This window comes from Physcomitrium patens, chromosome 17 (assembly GCF_059467195.1).
Source record: "Physcomitrium patens ecotype Gransden chromosome 17, ASM5946719v1, whole genome shotgun sequence".
NCBI lineage: Eukaryota > Viridiplantae > Streptophyta > Bryopsida > Funariales > Funariaceae > Physcomitrium > Physcomitrium patens.
The window spans coordinates 7,359,772-7,378,311 of record NC_143426.1 but is presented as its reverse complement, the minus strand read 5'-3'; the positions used below and the strand labels follow the sequence as shown (position 1 = coordinate 7,378,311).

At 37.6% G+C, this 18,540-nt stretch overlaps 1 protein-coding gene and 1 long non-coding RNA gene across 6 annotated transcripts; both read left to right on the top strand.

The window, feature by feature from the left end:
- Positions 1–483, top strand: LOC149987537 (uncharacterized). 2 transcript variants are annotated; one of them, XR_016497894.1, is made up of 2 exons: positions 1–127; positions 312–483. It is a non-coding gene; the product is annotated as an uncharacterized LOC149987537 (long non-coding RNA). The 2 variants fall into 2 exon arrangements; XR_016497893.1 differs by having other exon boundaries at positions 42–169.
- On the top strand, positions 217–7,213 carry LOC112294785 (kinesin-like protein KIN-12G). 4 transcript variants are annotated; one of them, XM_073540479.2, is made up of 18 exons: positions 217–1,072; positions 1,172–1,327; positions 1,409–1,492; positions 1,592–1,711; positions 1,805–2,011; positions 2,110–2,199; positions 2,299–2,373; positions 2,467–2,625; positions 2,712–2,770; positions 2,876–2,939; positions 3,032–3,097; positions 3,269–3,316; positions 3,609–3,751; positions 3,850–3,931; positions 4,208–4,297; positions 4,405–4,506; positions 4,923–5,556; positions 5,838–7,213. In XM_073540479.2, exons 1-18 carry the CDS (start codon positions 539–541, stop codon positions 5,891–5,893), a joined length of 2,769 nt encoding a protein of 922 aa, XP_073396580.1. In that variant the 5' UTR covers positions 217–538; the 3' UTR covers positions 5,894–7,213. The 4 variants fall into 4 exon arrangements, with proteins under 4 accessions (XP_073396580.1, XP_073396579.1, XP_073396578.1 ...); XM_073540478.2 differs by having other exon boundaries at positions 3,269–3,397; XM_073540477.2 differs by having other exon boundaries at positions 3,269–3,427.
- Positions 7,214–18,540: the final 11,327 nt, after the last annotated feature.

Genomic DNA, 18,540 nt, shown 5'->3' with positions numbered 1-18,540 from the left:
ATCGCTCTCAGACGAATCGAGGCTTTCTGACGTACGCGACGCTTACAGATTAGAGAGCGTCGAATCACGGCATTGGTAGACTTGTAGGAGGCTTGTGGGAGACGTCTTCGACTGACAGGAGACAACGGTACGCATGGCGTGTGCAGATCTAGGATTCACTTTTGTAGGGGTACGTGGCCGCAGACTCAACCTGGAAACTGGCGTACGTCGCAGTACGGGCATATGGATGAGTTGCTGGTCGACTGCATGCATGAGTGCAGCGAGATCGATCGACTGCAGTTTCTCCTGAGGCGATTGGTGTTGCGTTGCAGGGTCATGAGGCGGGAAGTGAGTCAGTTGGTTGAAGGAGTGGTTGCTGCGGACGTGATGGAGGTCATGGAAGGGGAGGCAGGCGGGATGCCAGAGGGTGTGATCGATGTTGCAGGTGGGAATATGTTTGCGTCGACGAGAGCCAGGTCAGGGCGAGTTGCGCTGGGGAGTTAGAAACTTTGGCAGAGACGGCGAAATTGTGAGGAGAGGGTAAATATCGGCGCCTGACATGTCGTCTTCCCTGCGCGTGGTCTCTAAGGCTGGGACGTTGGGCAAGAAGCTCTCCTTCGATGCTCGTGACGGAATCTCAGCTGGGAATGATCCTCATTTCCATGAGAGATTACCTCACGCCGAGAGTCGTATTGCAAAAGCTAGCATTCGGAAGCCTCTATTATTTCTAGATGATTCAGAGTCCAGCTTCAAGGTGTCGACTTCGGGGGGGATGAAGAAAACGACTACATTGCCATGTTCTTCCCAGGGCCAGCGGCAGCAACATCATCGCCGGTCGCCCTCGCTAAACAATTTTCCCCGATTTGAGAATGCAGTGACGGATTCAGCAGCTTTGTCGACTAGAGCCTTGCGGCAATCTGCTTCGTTCTCGGGTCGTGTATTCACATCTCGAGGCGGTCGACTTGCTGACCAAAGCACTCCTTGCAGCTCTAGGAAGACCTCCAGGAATGACGTCAATGGTGCCGCTTGGCGAATTAGTCCACGGCTCGAGCTGGAGGAGGATCCCGCTTTCTTGCAGGACCACAATGTGCAGGTCAGTCTCCCTCAGATCCATCGTTCGTATCCTTCACAGAAAAATGCTGGAGAAGCTTGGCCATGCCGGAAAATTCAATCTTCAATTGAGTCGATGCAGGTTTTGCTTCGGGCTCGTCCAATAAGTGGCATCGAAATTGCGCAACTAGGACATGCTAGGTGCATAAGACAAGAGAACGCGTACGCCATCTCCTGGCTTGGTCAACCGGAGACACGATTCTCATTTGATTATGTGGCGAGCGAGTTCGTCACTCAGGTGTGTGTTCATAATCATAACCACCAATTGTGCTGCTGGAGCAAGTTCTGGCAGAAGCATAATTGCTTGCATCGTGTACAGGAAGAGCTCTTTCGAGTCGCAGGGCCACCGATGGTGGAGAATTGTATGGCGGGGAACAATAGCTGCGTGTTCGCGTACGGCCAGGTCCGTCGTCTCTATTCTCCAGCCAATGTACAATTTTAGGTGATACAGAAAACTGATCACTCAATGTTTGCAAGGGTTGATGTTGGGGATTAACTGCAGACGGGCAGCGGCAAGACGCATACGATGCTCGGCGACGTTGGCGACTTCGATCGACAGCCTAACGAGAACCGCGGAATGACGCCGCGTGTGTTTGAGTATCTGTTCAAAAAAATTCACGAGGTACGAGCGCAATTGCTTCACTCTCGAAACGTAGTGAAGCACAAGGGAGTCTGAAACCATTTAACCAAAGCCTTGGGAGTCGCTTGTTTACAGGAAGAAGTGGCGCAGCGACACACGAATATGAAATTCAAGTGCAGATGTTCCTTCTTGGAGATCTACAACGAGCAAATTTCCGATTTACTGGAGCCGTCTTCTTCCAATTTACCTATACGAGAGGATTCAACTAAAGGCATTTACGTCGATGGTTTAGTGGAAGTTGAAGCGCAGAATGTGCGAAACATTTTGCATCTCCTTCTATTGGTACGTTCACAAGCGAGGTCTATTGAAGAGTCTTATTTCAATATTTTATTCTGCAAACGGTAATCTCACAAAGGTATGGCTGTGGCTATGGCGGTTAGGGTGCGGCAAACAGGAAAGTGGCGGCCACGGACATGAACCGAGAGAGCAGCCGGTCGCATAGTGTTTTCACTTGTGTCATTGAGAGTCAGGTATGACGAAATCTGATTGACATTGAAGCTATTGTTGCTGAAAATTTTCAAATGTAATGGTCAGGTTCTGATGAAGGGACCCTGTTGCGCCGATTGCAGTGGGAGTGCGATGCAACGATCAACTCCCGCATCGGACGCCTCAACCTCGTCGACTTGGCTGGCTCTGAAAGGCATGTCAATTCATCTTAGCAGTCTGATCGAATAGTCAGCAGAAATTTTCTCAGTGAACGTTCGTTTTGATTGCTCTCCATTTATTGAAACAGGCAGAAATCCTCCGGCGTTGATGGAGAGCGTTTTCGAGAAGCGGCTAGCATCAATAAATCTTTGTCTACCCTTGGGCTTGTCATAATGGACTTGGTTGACATAGCCAACGGGAAACAGCGGCATGTACCATACCGAGACTCAAAGCTGACGTTCCTCCTTCAGGTGAGTTGTAATCCTGATTTTATTTGTTCGCAACGACCTGAAATCTTCGATTGAGTGCTTACAGTAATCTCGTAATTGGCTGCCAGGATTCACTTGGAGGCAACTCTAAAACTACAATCATCGCCAACATCAGCCCCTCCAGCTGGTATTCAACTTCTGTTTAATCTCTCACTTCAATTTGAAACACTACAAATTGTTAAGATGAGCTAAAGACATGATAAACAGATTTTTATTTCTGCTACGCTTGCAGTGCATCGTCGGAGACGCTCAGCACCCTTAAGTTTGCTCAGCGCGCAAAGTTCATTCAGAATAATGTGAGTTGTCTGCGCTTTAACTGTTGAATTTCTACGCGAGGATATTGACAAAAACCTCTCGATCTTTTATTTAATCGGTCATGGATGGTCAGGCTGTTGTCGGTGAGGATGCTTCTAGAGAGGCGAAAGGATCGAAAGAGCATATCCAACAGTTGAAGGTGAATCTCAATTATCTCTTCTTATTTTTGATGTTGAAGATTCTCTTCCCAAGGGTTGTAACGATCAATATTCTGAATTGTGTGTGGAGACTGTCCACTAAATTAGATTACTCTTTTCAGGGTTGGGTTGTGGAGTTTCTTACCGAATTTAGCTTCCGCATTTTGAAACAGGATGAGTTAGCTCGCCTGCGGAGGCAGAATAATTCAGCAATACCAACCGTGCGTTTGTCAGAACTGAATGATGACCTTTCTACCGATTTGAACTCATTTGAAGGGTCCTTCTTGCAGTTTGGTAGAGCGGTATTAAGTCCAATAGCTTTGCTTCACAAGGTTAACATTGTAACCATGCATCATATAATTCAGCCACTCTTTAATTCTTATACACAATTTTTTTGCTGTGATGTTCCTCCTTTATTTTTGGGGTAAAGACTCGAAGAGAATTATTCATACTAGTTCCTTAGATATTGTGTCTATCCATTTAACTCATAATTGCTTGTCTTGTTTACACCAGCCAGAGATGTTGGTGGTGAAGCTTGTCTCTGAGAGACAAGTAACGAAGCGTCTTCGGAATGAGGTTGGTTCTTATCAGAGAGAGCTCTCAGAATGTCGAATGAAGCTTCGGACCAGTTTAGATGCCAATCAGAGGATCGTAAGGTATTATTGAGTTCCACCTTAAATTCCTCTGTCATGAACATGAAAATAGTTTTAACATACGTTTTTCTTGTATAGATGCTAATGGTATTACTTGGCAGTGAGCTGGATGTATTGCGAATAGAGCTTGAGAGCTCGCAGGACGAGTGCAAAAAGCTCCAACAAGACCTTGGAACGATGAAGGTACCCGTATGTATTTCGCAGCAGTTCTGTCGTCCACTTCGCAAATCAAATTTTGCTAGTTTCAGATCATTTTTTTGTATTTACAAGTAACCTGTGCAGCGTTTTGGTTTTCTCATAAATATTTTACTGGTGAAGTATCCCACTAGTAACAAATTAAGCAAGAAACGTGCTTTAGTAGAATACGTCACTGAAGAGAAATCAATCATCTCTTCTTATTCCGGGCCTGCTCTTCTTTATCGAACAGTGAGTAATCTTGTTTAACTTTCTAATCTTCAGCTGGAGAAAGCACTTGAGGTTAATTGTTTAGAGTTAAAGCAAGCACAGCACCACGAATTGATGTTTGAGCTGAAGGCACAGCTTCTGAAGGTAAAGAACATTTATTTAAATTCAGTGGCATGGGTCCTTCTATTGAGAAGCTAATGCTATTCAATCAATTTCTCTGGGACTCATGTGGTCTATTGAACATGAATCAGAGCGAAGAGAAAGCTGAGCAAGAAGCGAGCAGCCGAAGCCAGCTTGAGATACAGTTGCAGGAGGCAACCCAGGAGTCCACTAATCTGCAGACAGAACTCCAGGTGCCTAGAACTCGAATATTATTTTTACTTTGAGGCACCAACTTCCACTGTCTTGTGAAACAATTCAAGTTCTGTAAATGCTTAATGCTATCCTTTCTGTCTCGTTCAGGGGAATACCAGTTTTAAAACTTTAAAGCAGTCAAAAAGGAAATCAATAGGAAAGAAAACTCCTTTCAGAATCCTTTTTCGTTTTTAAAACGGTTTCATTCTGAATTTTGAGGGGCGCGAGGAAAGATTTTTCCAGTTTCGGAGTAGTGTCTACTTTGGTTCTCAATTGAGTTGGCACACGTCCACTCCTTTTCACTCTCCAGTTACATTAGTATGAAACATGGTAAGAAGGTCGAGCTAAAGTCCAGAGCATGGGGTGCTCCAGGGATATTTTGTTAGCTAACAAAAATTGATGGCTCTGGACCCAGTGGACAAGGGATTCATTGGAAGAAGTTGAATCGCTCGTGGAAAGGTTGCAGCGAAAGACACCAGCATTGGAGAGTGGAGTTCCAGAAGCTTCATATGAAAATTTTATGGTAGGCCAGTTACAGGCAGAGATTATTGAAATGCATGCAAGATTAGAAGATGAGCACAAACGCAGATGCGAACTTGAGGTGCAAATGGCTAATTACGTGAAATATCAAGAGATCGAACGCAAAATTAATCGTGAGTGTGTGTTAAGCACGGATGATAGCAAGGCAACGAGGAAGAAAACGGTGAGGCATCATGACGCTATCTTGCAGTTACAACTGGAGCTGGACACCATAGATGGTGAATCCGATGCAATTAAAAGTTTCAGATGGGAGGAAGGGACGCACGATGACGAGGCTGAGGTAAAAAACTCAGTGACTATTATGCAGCTTCAGCTGAAAGTGGAAACACTAGAAGCGGCACTTTTAGAGGAGCGTCAATGCCTCGCAGAGGTTCGAGCAACCAATGAACAGCTTCGGCAGCAATTGGAGAATCCTCAGACTGAGCTACATGGTGAGAAGGCGAGGATAGAATCTTTTAAGGGAGGACATCGAAGTCTAGACGTTGAGTCCAAGTCCACCTCAGAAGATGGTAAGTTATTCAAGCTCGATCAAGAGTGGGAAGGTGTTGCTTTAGACAGGTTCGGCAACTTAGAATCATGCAACTTCTCTTATCTTTTGGCTTCTCCTAAATTAAAGAAACTTTTATTTTCTGTAATATGCATATGCACTTGTAAAAGAAGGAGCAAGATGTAATTTTAGAACATGAGCCTGAAGTGATTTTCCTCGATGCTCTGATGCTTGTGAACTCAGCTGAGAAAACTTCCGGGGCGTGAGTGATCTGATGTTTTGAGAAGTGGGACTCTTTTGTAGGGAAAGCTCGGATGCACACGTCGTGGAGTCAGTTTTGCTTATTTACAAAAATTTAATGCTTTTCAAGAGAAAAACTTGGAGGCTCTGCTGGGAGTACCACTGAAGCCCATAGTCGTCTCTTATCATGCAGTAGTTGTTTTCAGAAATATAATTCTTTGCCGTCGGGAGAGTAAGGAGAGCAAGTCGCATGGAACGAGAAAAAGGAACAACTTCGAACCAATGAGTTGTTTAAAAGTTTTAGTTTAGACCAGCATTCTTTTGCAGGAAAGCGTGCTCATGGAGCTCGGTAAATTCTAGTCACGGTTACATCAGATGGTCAAAGAAAAAGAAGAGATGGCCAAGGTGGAGGCTGCTCTTGTTGAGATTTACGAGAAGGAGAAGTTCTAAGGCGGGCTATCCAGAAGCGAGCAGAAAAGGAATGCTGCTAGAATAGCAGATCGTACTCTATAAGAGGTCTCTGAAGTCCGATCACTTACGTTGCCTGCGGGTATTACCAATTGTGCTACGCTTGGTGGCAGTAACCCGCAAAATTATGTTGTTAGAAATAAGGCTGAAAATGTGATCTTTCGTACCAAGATTCAGGATTTGGACAGTTCTTAGCCCGTGTACCCAGTTGTCACTTATGACAATTGATAAGAATCAGTTGAAAGTCAAGTTACTCAGCCTGGAAATGCAGACTTGCAGCAGCAGTTGCAGATTCGACTGTCTTGAAATGCACTTTTTATCGATTTAAAAAGCACCCCAGGAATGGCAGTATAGGGGACTGAAAAGCTGCAGAACTTGGCTAAGGAATTGAAGAGCAACAGAGGTCAGCTCAAGGAAGAGGTTAAGATGAAATGGTGTGCTATTAAAGATTTAGAGGAACAGTCTTTGTTATATCCGAGCACAGAAAATTTGAACTTGATTGAGCAATGTTGGAGGCGAGACGACCTAGAAGAGGATCTGCATCTTCCTCTGGAGCAGCTGGAGATGACCTAAGCTGATGCTGATGAACGGTATGTATCTGCAACTGAACCTCGCAAGCTTTTTCTACGCTTGATTCTTTACGTTCTTCGACTTAATTTGTAGAGGAATGGATCAGCACTTGTAATAATTTATTTCTCAGTAGACAGATTTGAGCAAGCGATTAGTTGATGAGAATATGATCCAAGTAGCGACTCTTGAGGATTCCGTGGAGTAGCTGAAAATTACAGTTTATGATTTATCGTCCCAGGTGCATGAAAAGTCTCGGCTCTTCATGACCTTGTGGTTTGATAACCATGTGATACATACTGTTCACACCTTTCCTCAGCAACAGCATGGAAGTTAGTTGAATTCCAACTATGAGTGTATGTTTGTTATGGTTCTTCTCGAGTAAAATCTTTCTTCCGACTCTACTACTCTTCTGCAGGTCAATGTGTTACATGACAAGGTCGCATGCGATTATAGGATGATTTATGACTGTCTTTGTCTTTTTTACTGGTGAAAGTCAAAGTCAATTATGATCAACAGAGATAGAATGATTGAAGAATAGAGCTGAAGGGAACAACACAATTGGACTGGAAACCAACCAAACTTCTTACATCCAACCAAATGCCATGTCAAAACTTTTGAGACCACCAAAAATCTCTCAACATTAACTCCAGTCTTGTCATATCCAAAATATCTAATTGTTGGAATAGTTAGAATAGTGATAAGTTTGAAGAATAGGTAGTTGTATTTCATCTTTTGGAATTTATAATTTTTTTTTCAAAATTTAACAGATTATTTTTAAATACAAACTTAGAGTTTTTATGAGACTTAAAAAATATATTTTTAATATCATGAACAATATGATCAAAGAATATATTTGATTGAATTTATTTAAAAAAAGTTGAATCAATAGTTAATGTTGATTTCATTGTTCAAAGATGAAAATGCTTTGGCTTCAAAAAAAACATTCTTCCTTGATAAAAAGTTACATCTTTTTCTTTAGGTACAAGTTAAGAACATCTTTAAAAGGAGTGTAATAAATCTTGTTGTTTTCCAGGTCAATAAGTGATCTTGAAATCAAATTTTTATAAAAACATTCTCCAATGTGCTTTGCGACAATTCAAAACATGCATTAATATAAAGTACTCAAGGTTCTTCTGATCCATATATATGGTAATTAGACTAAATGCACATTTTAGATAATTATGTCATTCTTGAAATGAATCCACGATTATAAAAAGCTCTTTGTTGTAGATCTCATAATTAATCTTGACTGCTAAAAGTTTCTTAGAATAGAAAGCTATAAAGTAAAGCTTATCATTTATTCTTATTTGTGACAATGCCACATCTATAGTAAAGTTTGATGCATTTGTTTACGTAAAGAATGCTTTAGAAAAGTCGATAGTTTATACAAATTTGCAATGATCCATCTTTTTTCTTCACAAATAAGACAAGAATTCCTATTATAGATTTAAAATATCAAAAGAAGTTTTTAGGCAAGTTCTTGTCAATGTATTCTTTAAATGCAGTAATTTATATTATAATAAATTATAGATTGGTCTAAATGGTGGTTAAGCTCTATCTTAAAGATCAATGGAACAATCATTTAAATAATATTCTAAAAGAATATGTATATTTTACTTCTCAAAAACATCTTAATAATCTTTGTATTGACTTAGAATGCCACTTGAAGTCTTTTTTCTATTGAAAATAGATGTAATATATACAACAAAAGTTGATCCTTTTTTTCTTATATGCATGAAAGCTCTTATACTTACCAACAAGAGTTTGATTGTATTAGACTTATGGATTTTTATTTGAATAGCAAAATTTTGAACTAAACTATAGAAAAAATTAAGGTTACAAGAAGTCTAATTCATTTGAAGGTTATACTTCTTTAGCCATAATAATCCAAAAATAATAGGATTGGATAGAGATTTAATAATTTTGAATATTATTAAACTATTATGATCTTTAGTTACTACATCTAAAGAAACTGTTTCATAGATAACATCTCCAGAGGACAACAAACAATCATCTATGATTTCTATATGCACAAGTTTATTATTTTTGACTAAAAATATTTTTTATTTTTTAATAAAGACTTTATCTATAAAAAAAAAAAAAATGAAGCTTTTAAATTTGGTAAGGCAAAGACTTTGTGATTTTTTAGTTCAAAACAAACTCCTAATATAAAACAAGGTGAAGAATCTAAAGAGAGGATAAGACCTTTACTAAATATTATATAAGATTTCAGCTATAGGGTCCCTATTATAGCTGAAAAAATTCATATTTTAACACATCATCCTCTTTGGCAATCGTACTCCTTATTTTATCATTATATTATTTCTTTGGATAATATTGAGTATTGTACTTAGGTTGTAATATGATATAAAAAAGATAATTATATAGATAGTTAGAACCATGGAAGTTTCTAGAATTAAGGTTAGGGTAGTGGACTAGGTAGGATCCACCATAGAACATTCCAAAAGAATTTAGGGCAGTTATTTAGATAGGGCTCACCATAAAATCTTCTAAAAAAGGCTTAGAGTGGTTATCTAGATTGAACCTACTATAGAATCTTTTAGAAAAGAAGTTTAAGGTGGTTATCTAGGTAGGATCTACCACCTAAGAACATTCTAGAAAGTCTAGGGTGGTAGAATAAGATATAAATAGGATTGGCCAGGGCCTTTTCAGGCATCTGATCAAGTATGGCTTCAGACCTTTTCTCTTAGTAAAATTTGGTTTTGTATCTTTTTGTTTAATTCTGTTCTATTTTGTTTCTATCTGCTTAGTTGTCTTTTATATCTTATTTTGTGTATTTCCATTTAGTTCTATTTTGGTTTATTTTGTCCTATTTTATGAAGAGACTTTATGTTGTTGTGGAATAGAAATATCTTGGTCTCTTGAGATAGTCTAGTTTTGTTTCATTGGTATCAAAACTAGTATTAGACTATTTATTTTTGGTAGCATGTCAATAGTCATCATATAGTCCAAGGTCAGTTGTTGTGGTTACATTGGATATTGTATTGAGGCTACTATAAGTTACTCTTAAAAAAGTCAATCGGGAGGTGAAAGGATATTATAATAGTGGAGTCTAGTAGAGAAATTACAGTATGGGAGATATGGCAGAGGAATCTTAATTGGAGGCTCAATACAACACCTCTTAGAGCACATAACTACTTTACAAGGGCAAATAGAAGCCTCAACAACAAAAGAGTCGACACCTGTTGGGTTGAAATTGAGTAAGCCTAGTACATACTCTGAAACTTCAAAAGAAGAAGATGTATGTCAATGGCTCTTTAATATGCGACAATACTTCCAACTATTTGGGACAAATACTAGTAAAGAAATTATATATGCAACCACCTATTTGAAGGATGTGGCAACCATTTGGTGGCAACATCAAGTTCAAAGCTACGGAGCTCAAGGTGGATTTTGTGATTGGGAGGAGTTTGAGACCGAGTTTAGGAATCAATTCCAATCCATCAATGCAAAAAAGATAGCACACAATCAGTTGATAAATCTTACACAAGCTAGGTTGGTGTAAGATTATGTCTTTCAATTCAAGTCCCTATGTCTTCAAATTGACAATGTTTCAAAACTGGAGAAGATGGATTGATTCCTACGAGGTTTGAAACCTAAAGTCCAATGAGAGGTGGAGCTAAGGGATCTACAAACATTTGAAGAGGCGATTTGGCTTGCAGAGAGGGTCAATGCTATAGATTTCAGAAATTGTGGAGCATGACCTATAGCACAAAGTCTTATGCCACTATCTAATATTATAGCACAACAACCAATACCAATGGATATTAATACATTACAAGGATCATTGACACCACAAAGATAATATATATTGGTACAAAAATAATTATGTTTTTATTGTCAAGAATTAAGCCATCAGATCATAGGTTGTCCAAAATATCAAATTATAAGTATTAACAGGATAAGGCGAGTTCATAGTTTCGAAATTAATTGAATCAATAATGAATAAGAATAAGAAAATGGGGCTCTCCAATAAAACCACTGAGGGCCAGTATTAGAGGTAACTACTATCTCTCAAAGTCAAATGGCATAGCCTCAAACAAGTGTAAAAAGAATCAACTAGTACATCTAATGGGACTAGTAAAAGGACAACCATGTCAAGTACTTATAAATTGTAGCTCTACAAAAAATTGCATCTCAATTGAAACTACCAATTAGCTTAGAAATAAAACCAAGGAAATCAAAGGAGGAAGTATATATCTTATAGATGACCGAGAAAACATGTTGAGTGAGATGTGTGAAGAAAAAATCTTGACATTAACAGACACCTACGTCTTAAGAGAGAGATTCAAGGCGACAAAGTTAAGATATGTTGTTATCTTTAATATGCCATGGCTAGAGATGGAAAATAAGAAAGTTGATTGAGTAGCAATGACAATCTCTTTTGAAGATGGAGGATGCAAGGTAACTCTTTGCACCTCCACATCAAGTGAAGAGAAAAAAAATAACTTCTAATCAAATACTTACTTGTAGGAATAATCTTTAAGAAGAAGCAATTACAACAAGAGCAACCAATATATATGATGGTTCCAAATCTCATGTCAATGGTGGGAAAGACGATCGAAGAAATAAAACGGGCAGAGCAATTCATATGGAAATATCAGGAGGTCTTTTCAACCAACCTACCTAGTGGCATATTTCTTGATCAAGGTGCCTCCTTTCAAATAGAACTATTGTCTGAAGCCAAACCAATAAGTCGACCAATTTATCGCCTAGTATCAAAAGAACTTGAAGAGCTGCAAAAGACATTGGATGAACTCTTGGAAAAAGGCCTCATTTGAGAAAGCATATCACTATGGGAAGCACCTATACTTTTTGCACTTAAGAAAGATGGTGGACTTTGTTTTTGCATTGACTATCAAGGTTTCAATAAGCAAATTGTTAAAAATATATATCCACTTCTATGCATAAATGATCTTCTTGACCAACTTCAAGGTATAACCATCTATAGTAGATTGGATCTTTAGAGTGGCTATTAACAAACACCTATTGTAAAAGAGGATGTAAAAAAGTTGGTATTTTGTATGTGCTATGGATATTTTGAATGGCTATTTTTACCCTTTGGCATCACCAATATTCCAACTTCTTTTATGAATGAGATAAATAGATTATTTTTAGATCTTTTAGATATGTATGTAGTCATCTTCATTGATGATATCTTCATATATAGTAAAATCCCTAAAAAGCATGAGCAAGACCTATGAGAGGTGCTATACGAGTTGCAAGATAATCAAAGTATGAACTTTGGAAGTCTGAAGTTACTTTTTTGGGGCATGTGGTGTCCCCCGAAGGCTTACATATGGAACAAGATAAGGTGAAAGCAGTGGGAAGATTAGCCAACCTCTAAAGATGCTTTTGAAGTTTGCTCAATTTAGGCCTTGCTAAATACTATCGCCATTTTATTTGGCAATTTGCTCATATTGTTGCCTCATTGACAAACATATTGGAGAAGGGTGTCCCATTTGAATGGAAATTGGATCAGCAAAATGCCTTTGATAAGTTGAAGGAGGCACTCATTACTACTCTAATATTGCAACCGTGTGATCATAATCTCCCTTGTATGCTTGACATCGATGCTTCTGACTTTGCTATTGGACTGGTCTTTTAAAAAGACTTTGGTAGGGACCTTCAATATATGGCATATAAATCACACAAGCTCAGAAGGGCAGAGCGCAATTACTCTGCACATAATCGAGAGTAATTAATAATTGTACATGCCATAAAGATGTGGCGACACTATCTATTGACAAAGCCAGTGGTTGTTCAGACTAACTATCAAGCCTTGCTACATGATTTGCATCTGGAAAATATGAAATCACATCATCATCATTGGAAAGAACAATTGCAGCTTTTTAATATCTAACTTGAGTATAAATAATGGTAATAAATACTGTGCCAAATAATTTATTACGAAGTTAAAACTTGAAAGACGAATCAAAAGATAAGGCAAAAATAGCTACCATTAGTAAGTATGATTTCAGATCTAACTAAAGAGGTAGAATGGAAGGAAGCTACGGAATACTATATTTATTTTAAGATAATTAGCGATCGATTGAAGGTGGATGATATATCATATTAGGATTGTACTTTTGGTGATGGCTTACTCTATTTCAAGAAGTAAATTTATATACTTGGTAATACTAAACTCCGAATGCACATACTTCATGAGAAACATGACAATCCAATATTTGGACATCTAGAATGAGAGAAGACCTTAAAACAGATCTCAAGGATATAGTTTTGGGTAAGTTTGAATCATGATGTTTGAACCTTTGTACGTTCCTATGAGTCATGTCAATATAACAAAGCATGCAACATAGCATCTCTTGAACTATTGTAGCCAATACCACTATCTATTACTTATTGAGAATAAGCAACTATGGATTTTATTATGTATTTGCTGCAAACAACTCATAATCATATTGTGGTTGCCATCTTTGTGAATTGACTCTTGAAGCAACTTTACTTGGTCATAGTGCATTCAGATATTAATGTCCTAACGCTTACATGAGTCTTCTTTGATACCGTCTTTTGTCACCATGGATTACCTTGTGTCATCATTTCAGATTGGGATTCATGCTTCATGGGAAGTTTTTGGCAAGCCTTATTTAAGCTATTAGGTATATGACTTGCCATATTTATAGTCTTTTATTCTCAAAAAGATGGACAAATAGAGGATACAAATTGGACCTTGAAAGATATGTTGCACGTATTTGTAGGGTTTCATCATAATGATTGGGATGAATACTTCATGCCATTGGAATTTTCTTATAATGATAGTATTCAAGCAAGTACTGATCATTCACCATTTTTTCTTAATACATGTCAACATCTAATAATGCTAGCAATTCTCCATCGTTTCATCAATTCCAACAAGCTGATAAATGGAGGAATTTATACAATGGCTTACAATGATCTTACAAGAGGCACGACACCGCCTCCCTATTGCACAAAATCAACAAAAGTAATATGCAGATAATCATTGGTAATACAAGATCTTTTGGGAATGTGATTAGGTATTACTCTCTAATACCAACTTGTCACTTGCTATATCAACCCAAATTCGTAAACTAGCACCTTGGTGGCTTGGAACTTTCCACATTTCTGCAGTAATTTTTTATGTTGTATATTGCAATGAGCTTCTACTACATATTTGGGTCCATCTAGTCTTCCATATTTTGCAACTGAAGGAATTTCATATTAAGCCAAAGCGCTTTCCAAATTAATACCAACCACCACGACCACCACCACCACCAGTTGTAGTTGATGACCAAGAAAAATATGAAGTGGACAACATTTTGGAGCATCACTACCTTCGTCATGGCACTGGACATCCACAACTTCAATACAAATTTCTTTGGAAAGGTTATCCTATTAAAGATGCAACATGGAAACTTGCACAAAACCTCACTCATGGCTAAGAGACAATGCAAAGATACCATCAAGAGTGAAATGAGGACGTCCTGCATTAGTAGAAGAAGATTAACTGTAATAAGATATAGAAAAGATAATTATATAGATAGTTAGAACCATGGAAGTTTTTAGAATTGGAGTTAGGTTAGTAGACTAATTTGGATCTACCATGGAACATTTTAGAAGAGTTTATGGTGGTTATTTAGATAGGATCCACCATAAAACCTTCTAAAAAAGACTTAAGGCGGTTATCTAGGTTTGACCTATTATAGAATCTTTTAGAAAAGAAATTTAATGCAATTATTTAGGTGGGATCTACCACATAGGAACATTCCTAAAAATCTAGGATGGTAGAATAAGGTTTAAATAAGACTGGCCATAGTCTTTTGGGGCATCTGGTCAAATATGGATTCAGACCTTTTCTCGTAGTAAAATTTGGTTTTGCATCTTTTTGTTTAATTATGTTCTATTTGTTTTCATCTGCCTATTTGTATTTTATGGCTTATTTTGTGTAGTTTTGTTGAACTTTGTTTTATCTTATTTTGTAATGAGACTTTATGTTGGTGTAAAATAGAAGGATCTTGGTCTTTTGAGATAGTTTGGTCATGTTTCATAGATTTTCTACAATATAAGCACAAATCTTCTTAACATTGTTGAATTTTTTTTTGCTTAATAAGAAATTTGAAATGTATTGTATAAATTTGTATAAGCTTTAGTCTTGATGAATAAGCTTCTCTGAACTTAGAAGCTATTACCATAGTTTTATTTGTACGTCTTTAACCAAGCCTTTCTTCTTGGCATCTTTGAAAGAGTCAATTGTTACATGCAATGGCTTGAGTAATAAATTCCTCTAATAATCTTGTTTTTGGCATTGTAAACAATAAATCTTTGACTTTATCTTTTAATACATATCAAATTTGATTAATAAGAGTTTTGTCATTCTAATTTATATAGCAAGTAAGATTTTAGAATTTTGCAGCATATATGGTGGCTAAAAGTCATCTTTATTGTAAAGTTATAAATTTGATCTCTATTATCTTTTTTCAATCACTTTCTCCAAAAGTTACTATAAATACTTCTAAAAATGAATTTAGATCATAAAAAAGACATGAATCTTTTTCCATCAAAAGTACAAACTAAGAGAGAACACTTCTAAAGAAAAGTGCACTTATGAGTTTAACTTGAATAAATCCATTAGGATATTGAGAAGGATGCAACCTTAGATATAGCTTTACTTATTATAGGAATCCTCAAAATTTTGATTTTATTCCATCAAACTTATTAAGCACATTAATACTTGCCTCTCTCATATTTGAAATAGCAAGACTTCTTAAATTTAGTTGTGATTTTGATCTACTTGCTTCTTTTAATTGCATAACTTCTTGGCAAAGACTTTGAATTTTCTTGTTGACCTCTTTCATAGGTGTTGAAATACTACTTCTATGTATGAAGTTAAAGATATGTGAGTTTTTTACTTTTAGAGTATTGACAAATTTGTGAAGATTTTTAATAATTATAAATCTATTTTTATTTTTACTAAAAATAGTATCTATAATTTTTTCTTCTATAAAAAATTAAAAAATAAATAAAAGTCAAATTAAAAGAGAATAATTCGCAACCTCTAATATCAAATGAAAGTTTCCGTAAAGAGAGGTAGTCAACTTTCTTTTAAAAAAAAAATCAATGTTAAGAAATTAAAGGTGAGTTTAAAGGTATGTAGTTTACAATCTTCAAAATACAACAACAGAAGTGAGATAATCCACTCACTTCTAACACAAAACAAAGACAATAAATTAGCATTCTTGACAAACTATCAAGGACATGAATTTCAAAGAAATAAAATCTGAATATACTCTTATGTTACTTGAAAAGACTAAAAAATCAGTCAAAGATAGTAATATATTAAATCACAATGGCTTTTATTAAAGACAAGAAGACTAAAAAGTTTCAAAACAAGATTAATGTCTAAAAAGGACTTGACAGGAATGAAGATGGCTTCATTCTTACCTCTATATATACTTTCCAACTAGGAGTTACATGGTGACATCTTATAGGACTTCTAATATGTGTCCAATTTACGAGACACATGTCTTAACTTGCAAGATAAGTTTCTTATATGTGTGCTACATCATTAGCTTGTACTCCAAGCTACCTATACGTGTAACACATGCCTAACTTGTTGGCCATGTTTCTAACCTATCAATCAATTATAAACATGTATAAAGTCAAATACTCATCTATGAAGCTTTCAAAATGCTTAGCCACAAGATAATATCAAATCTACTTACATTTACCTTCTATCTAACATATATATATATATATATGCATCTTATTTATTCAAATTATAATTTTTTATTTTATTTTTTTGTAAATTTTTTAATATATAAATATTAAAATATATTTTATATAGAATTTTTTATAAAAAAATATTTAAAATCTTTTTAAATTTAAAGTATTTAGAATTTATATTATTTAATTTTTAAAAATATTTATTTAAATAAAAAATATTTATATATATATAATTTTATAGACATAAAATAAATTATTTTAAATAAATATAAAAAAAACTATGATACAATTAAAGTTATGAATTATAAATTATGCTTCGAGTTCTATAGATATATTAGTTTAAAGGATTATAAAATAGTGTTTTGAAAAAAACCACAACAATCTATTTTTATTCGTATTTGTCAACAATTATTTATCTCCTTATTTCATTAGAAAAGTAAAATGTACATCTAAAAAAATTGATGGTTAAAATTCCAAATAGACAGTCTTATACCAAAAAGGTTGGCAATTTGAATCCCAACAACATAAACCTCGTCATCCTCATTCTAGGTCACCTCCACTTGTTGGCACCAACGGAGTTGAGCAAGGGATGGATGTTGTGGACTCATTGTGCCCTAGCAAGGGGAGGCATGGAGCAATCTCCAACCATTGGGCAGGGTGGCCAACAGAAGCTACTCTCAACATCGTCTACTCGCCCTTCAATAGCTCCTCCAGAACTCCACTCCAGCCTCTACCCACCTCCACCCCCTCCCCTCCCTCACTATAAGTCCACTATTGGTCATAATCTAGATGCCTCTGCCACAACAGAAGGAAGGAGTGTCCATGGCAAGCTACTAGGAAAACTCTTTATCATATTAGGACCGGCCTTGCTAAAGTCGTTGAATGGGCTACAGTGGGGCTCATTTTGAGGCCAAGGCATTTGATACTACCATTGGTACCAATGGTGGTGATGCCCTTACGGGAATATAAGGACATGCCATTAGCTTCCGAGAAAGGGCAAACCCCCAAAACAAAGGTGAAATAACCAATAATATATATATATATATATCAAGAAATCATGACAAGGGGTGGCGAGGACCCAGTAAGCGATGCGGTCGTGTCATGCCACATCATGGTGGGCGAAGGCGACACGTCACGCTTGTCACACAAGCACTGAAAGCGTGAGGCCCAGGAGAGGGGGGAAGATGGCCCACCTAGAGGAGGAAGAAGAGGCTAGTGTAGTGTAGTGGGGAGCTTGCTTGCTGCCTTCCTTCCTTTCCGCCGCTATACCCCTCCTCCGACGAATAAGGTAAAGTGGGTGGGGAGCACAAATGCTTAAGATCTGGCATCTCTTTCTTTCTCGTTCATGCTCTGACGCCATCGTGACCCGACGGCATCGGATGGAGCCGCGGCCCGTCGTCGATCCTTTCCCCTCCATGCGTAGCCGGGATCGCCCATCAGGGACCAAAAGTGCAGGCCAAGCGGCAAGTATATCTGCTATGTTTGGCTGGGTTTCTGAAACGCAATTGCCTTTAGAAGCCAAAAAGAAAAGAAAAAAAGGTATGCACGAGTGGGACTCGGCGGCGCGTTTTCCAACGTCCTGTTTCAGTTAGTAGGGAGCCAGATCCAGCCCTCTATATCCGATCGATGGTTCCGTACGTCTGTGACGATGACAAGGTAGAGGAAGAAAGCTAGAAGCTGCTCTTGTGCGTGGGAAGGGGGTGCGTAACCGAGAAGCTGGGCATCGATTCAGCGCAGTGTCAGCTTTGGAGAATCGCTGATCTAAGCGGACTCTGCAACTCCTGACTGGTTGAAGCAAGAACTGTAGCTAATCACTAGTCCCCTCTGAATCCCCTCAGCCTATGCTGCAGTACTATCCAGTTCGCTGAGGAGGTGATCTGCACCTCGCATGGGTTGAATTCCGTCAAGTGGCAGTTGTGGTTGCACGTAGTCGTATTATATCATTGATGATCCGTGCGCTCTCACAACCGAATGCACATCCTGCACTGTTTCATACCGCCGTGGA